Below are 5,550 nucleotides of genomic sequence, written 5' to 3'. Positions count from 1 at the left end.
TGTGTGTGTGTGTGTGTAGGTAGGTAGGTAGGTAGGTTTTATTCTCACTCTCCTGGCTCACCAGGGACCATGAATGCGCATGAACTTTCAGTCAGACATTGATACTTATATAAATGGATGACCCCGTGTTTGTGCGTGTGTGTGCTTTGTTTTTGCATATGTCCATCGATTAACACGGCGCGGCGCTAATTTATAGGGGAAGATATGGAAGTAGCATTATTACGGTATGTATTGCATTCATTTTAATTGTCGTGGTTTGTCGTGCTGTGATTCAAAAGCAACTTGTTACTGCATTTCCCCCTGATTCCGTCAACCCACGCGGGCACAAACTCACGTGTAAATGTTTTTCGTCCTCCTTTTATAATGTTTTCATTTTTCAGGTCGTTAAAAAATATCTTTTATATTGTTTCTTATCTTTTTTTTTGTATTGTTTCATTTGCCATGTTTGTTCTTTACTTACAGTTATTGTTCCAACTATTTCTATCATTATTATTGCTGTGGAGGTATATCACACTGGCCTCGTCGCGTTCCCCTCGTACATTTCGTCAGCTTCGTCATCTCCTTCTTTTTTCTTTGGTCAGTGTGTTATTACCACAGTTACAGTTATTATTACTATGATTATTATTGTAACACGACTTATTACTGTAAGTAAAAGGTATGGCAACAGATGGAAGCAGTGGTGATGTTGAGCGTGTCATTTATCCGCCCACCTTTTTTTTTCTTTGTTTCGTTTAACCGTTTCCTCAGCCTCTTTTTTTTCCCTCTTTACCCCTCACACTTTCATCTTTTTTTTCTTTGCGCGTATGTGTTTGTGCTTTATTTTTGCTCCCTCCGTGCCCGTCTTTCATGTTTTAAACGTCAATCAGCGATAAGAGAGAGAGAGAAAAGAAAAGGAAACCTAAAATAAGTGTAACTGAGTGTAAACAAAAAAAAGGAGTGACACTGATGCCATTCAAATATATTTAAATATATATTTATTAGCATAAAGGGAAGAATAAGAATACCTGCGAAAGGGACGAAAGGGGGGAATGAAATAGCGGGAAGGAAGGAAATGATCATTAAGAACGGATTCACCAACACGTTCTTTACTGTTCGAGCTCTTCCTCCTTTCGTTATTATGGTGATCATGATGTTCATGGCGATCCCTTCTTTTTTCACTTCCCTTGCACGCACGAGTAAGCGAAAAAAGGTAATGAAACTGAGGAGAAAGAAAAAAAAAGAAATATTAATCATGAACAAAACATATATAACTAACAAACAAAAGGAAATGATAGTAATAATCGCAGGAAAGCAAAAACAGCACAACACAACACCTCTCCCTCGAGCCATTCCTGTATTCCTCGTATAATTGTTAGCAGTAAATACAACCGCAGTTACGTTTAGGTGATGGCTTGGCTAAACGCGGCCACCACAAATCACCATAGGATAATATTGTTGTCTTTTCACTCGTAAAATACCACTTTATTTTTGATCTCTTTCCCCCTCTATCTCTTTCTTTTTGTTGCCACCCTTCCCGTTCGGTGTCGCCTTTATGTTACCCATGCACCGTTTACCACCACATGCAAACGTAACCGCATATAATATATATGCGTGAATGCATCTTGCGGTCATACGTGGTAATTCTAATCAGTCATCGGTACATTCTCGTGAGAAAAAGTTGTTCAAACCGCTCCCACCATCTCTGTGGTGTGGAGGGAGAAGTGCAAAAGGAAATACAACAAAAACGGGAAAGCCGGCTTTTAGTTTAGAGGAGTAAAATCCAAGGGAAAGGGAAAGTAGGGGGGAAACAAATATAGTCTGAGCACGTATACATACGTGCGGGAAAACGGGGGAAAAAAAGATGGAAAGAGAAGCAACAAAACGGGAAAGAGGGAAGAAAGGGAAGAAAAATGAACGTGGTGAGACGCCGCCAGGAAGTAGTTCGGATCATTGGGACGGACGCAACACAGCAAGCCTTCACCCCACTACTGAACCAACTGGGCGCGCTAGTAGAAGCAGTGGTGGAACCCGTTTTGAACCGAGGGCGAGGGTACACAGTTTGCCACCCGACTCGCATCTCGTCTCCTCGGTGCCGCTGCATGTACCACCAATAACAACAACAACAACTGGGGGGCGCGCGAAGGTTGCACTGCAACGGCAAAAGCAACAAGAAGAGGAAGAAGAATTTAGCAAAACCATGCCGCTGCCTCTCACTACAACCTTTAATTGGGATGAGGAGTTGACAGACGAGCACGAAGACTTGTGGCCGCCGCTGGCGGTGCAAAAAGACAGCTTGGCAACAGGGGCACAGAAAATCACAATGTCTGCTGCCGCCGGTGACGAAAGGCAAAGCAACGCTAACAGCCGGGCCCCCGATCACCGCAGTAATCCTACGCAACGGGAGCGTGCCGCTGGTCTCCTCACCACACTCCCTGCCACGTGCAAGACAACTTCGTATGTTAGACCATTTGTGGGAAGTGTGAGAATTGAAGGAGAGGAAGAAAGTAGGGATAGTCAGCTCGTAGCTGGCTTAACTTCCACGAGAACGACGTCAGCCTTTACTCCAAGGTCACCACTGGCACGCGCTCCCTTGGGAACAAATGAGAGGACCTTCAGGTCGAATATAAGTTGCACCGGCGGGGCTTTGCGCTGTGAAGCGCTGGGAGGCTTAGAAGGAAGGGTGTGCAACACGCGAGGGGGAGTACCGCGCAGCACGGCGAAGTTTGATGATATTGTGACGCCACCACTCTCGGTTGGCAAAGATGAGGCTCGGTCATTCAGCATCGGTAGATGCAGCGACATCCTTAGGGGCGGTGCTCGCATATGCCCCGGTGTGGATACAAGTGAAGACACTGAAGGGAACCGGACGCCTGAGGCGGTGAGCCAGTCACCCACAGTTGATGTGTCGCAGCCACTAGTGAGGGAATACTCATATTTTGAGGAGCAGAGCGTGAGCATAAACAGGGGCTTAGGTGAAGGGAGGGATTTTAGTCCGAGTCTTCCTTGCCAAGGAATGGTAGAAGAGGGGCCGGGAGTGGACACGATGGCTGCACGGGCTGAGGGAGGGGAAGAAGTTGGTTCCAACAGTAGATGGCAGAGGATTCGGGACCGACTCAGTGCGGCCAATGCGAATCCCTTACTCATCACACTACCGCAATCACCCTCCTTCTCACCCGTTACTGCCGCGTCTCCGGAGGCATCAGCGAATAATGAGACGGACAGACATTCGGCTCCACGGGGCCCTTCAACGACATTAAGCGCTGTGTCCTGTCGGCTGGACCTCAGCAGGCATCCATCGAGTACAGCGATGTCAGCCCTCACAGGACCAATGGATAAATCGTGGAGGGCAGAGTCCGATACCATCGGCGGGCGAGGAAGCCGAACTCCTCAGCAAATCTCACCATGCAAACGAAAGAAGGGGATGGACAGTGGCGAAAAGAGGAAGGTGTTGCGGAAGGATAATGATCACCCGCCACAAAACGGCTCAGTTATATCAAGGCCAGCTGTCCTTACGGGCTTCAACGCAGCAGAGGTGGTGTCGGGCTTGTTTATTGGTTCCTATGCCGACTCCAAAAGGCCTGAGGTTCTAGCTGAGCGGGGCATCTCGCTGGTAATAAACGTAGCGACGGAGTGTGCAGTGACCCCTGAAATGCTGAATAACCCATGCAACGTCCACTACATGAAATTCCACATGAAGGATAACAGTGATGAGGATGTTGCGCGGTACCTGGTATCCTTCGCACAGCTGATTCACACTCAGCTGCACCGTCGGCAGTTTGAGCTGACCAGAACGGAAACGACTCCCCCGTTCTGCAAGCACCCGACGAATGGCAACACCAACTGTTGTCATAGTTCGCAATGCGCCGCGGGTAGCACCGGCAGTAATGCCACAAAAGTCGCTACGAACGGTGCGGTGGGCACCAGAAAGTTTGGAAAGGGTGCAGAACAGGGAATGGTGGGTGATGGTAACATTGGAGCCGCCACCTGTCATGGTGTCACCAATGCTGGTGACGGTTGCGGCGGTAGTAACAAACCTGTAGCGTCCTCTACGCATAATAGCAACAGCGTCCTTCCGCCCATGTTCCAGTCGTGGGGTGCCGGTGGTATACTTGTTCATTGTCGAGAGGGTGTGAGTCGTAGCGCAACTATCGTTTTGGGGTATCTTATTCTTTACGGGGAGTTTCTCTCCTCTAACGGGTGCTGGGGCCGGATCAGCGATGAAGTGGCAACGTTGATAAAGGAAGCAGAGAACCACAGTGCGCCTGCGGTACGTGATGGCAGTTGCGCGCCCGTGTGTTGCGGCTCTGCGCTTCCACCGTCAACTCACCCCTCATCCCCAAACGGTGCAATGATCCGCGCCGGCAACTGTAGCTTTAGCCCAAGAAGAGGAGTCAACACAACCACACCAGCAGCTGTCACCAGCGGTAGTGGAAGTCCCTCTACTGCTGTTGGGGCAAGCTCATTCGCAGTATGTGGAAATGATGCCAGTAACAACATCCCCATGAGTGCAACTCCCGGCACCAGCAGTAATAATAATGGAGGTGCTGAGGTGCCGAATGTGGGGAAGAACGATTGTGATGTCATTGCCGATTGTGCCTGTTGTTGCTGTGTAGCGCGCAGGAGTGTGGAGGAAGGCTCAAAAACAGCAGGAAGTTATCAATGGGCATTTGAAATGCTCAGAAAGAAAAGGAACATAAGTCCTAACATTGGTTTCGTACTTGCGTTGCAGGCGCTTGCTGGCGAATGCGCCTCGCCGCATTAGAAAAAAGAAAGGACAAAAAAAAAGCAACGTGTATATATATATATATATATATATATATATATACATATATATACGAAGAGATGGATGAGAAGTTCATTGTTCGGATAGAATGGAATTGATGTGAGGAAAAGGAACTCTGACACGTGTGACGAGTAGATTACAGCAGATATGTCGTTTACTAATGAGGGTGAGAGTGAAAGTGAAGGCGAAGGCGAAAGGAATAACCGTAAGAAATAATTATAAATATAATTGTAATAATCGTAAATGAGGACAGCGGGTGCGCGGAAGCATGACCGCCACGACTGGTTTAGTAATGACAGAAAAAGGAAATGAATATGTGGAGAAACGTGTGAATGATAATGTGGTGGCACAGAAGTTGTGTTTATATGAACTATGAAGCAACGTTATGCGCATCCAAATTATATTTGGCTGGTGTTTCTGCAGCCAGTTGTCATTTGCATGTACGCTGTCACCACCGCTCTGGTATGAGGTCGGCACGCACCTGTCTGTTGGTATTTTCTCCCCTTTTCTCTTTTTTCCTCCCATTCACCTCTTGCTTATTTATTATTGAACCTTCTTTTTTTTTTCTTTTGGTGTTTTCGTTCGGTTTGATTCTCCTTCTTCACGTATTCCCTGGATGAAGACACGGATACGGCTGCAGCGGGATATGCGAATGGCCCTATTGCAGGCCTAACAGCAACAGCGGCAACAACTAAAGCGAAAATAATATATATATATATATAAGCCAAGTGCAAGCAAAGTGGGTCACTTGAATGTTGTTGCTGTCGTTGTGTTTTCTGACGTAGCAA

General features: G+C 47.2%; 1 protein-coding gene across 1 annotated transcript; it reads left to right on the top strand.

Moving 5' to 3' along the window:
- Positions 1 to 1,840: 1,840 nt before the first annotated feature.
- On the top strand, positions 1,841 to 4,741 carry TEOVI_000530300 (kinetoplastid-specific dual specificity phosphatase, putative; the record flags this gene model as incomplete). The annotated part of the gene is made up of 1 exon (XM_067220185.1): positions 1,841 to 4,741. The coding sequence occupies one exon, from the start codon at positions 1,841 to 1,843 to the stop codon at positions 4,739 to 4,741; it is 2,901 nt and encodes a 966-aa protein (XP_067076286.1).
- Between the last annotated feature and the right edge of the window lie 809 nt (positions 4,742 to 5,550).

The sequence above is a fragment of the Trypanosoma equiperdum genome (genome assembly GCF_001457755.1).
Source record: "Trypanosoma equiperdum strain OVI genome assembly, contig: ctg_1073, whole genome shotgun sequence".
Lineage (NCBI taxonomy): Eukaryota > Euglenozoa > Kinetoplastea > Trypanosomatida > Trypanosomatidae > Trypanosoma > Trypanosoma equiperdum.
Note: the sequence above shows the minus strand (reverse complement) of the source record. Positions and strands in the feature narration are given on the sequence as shown.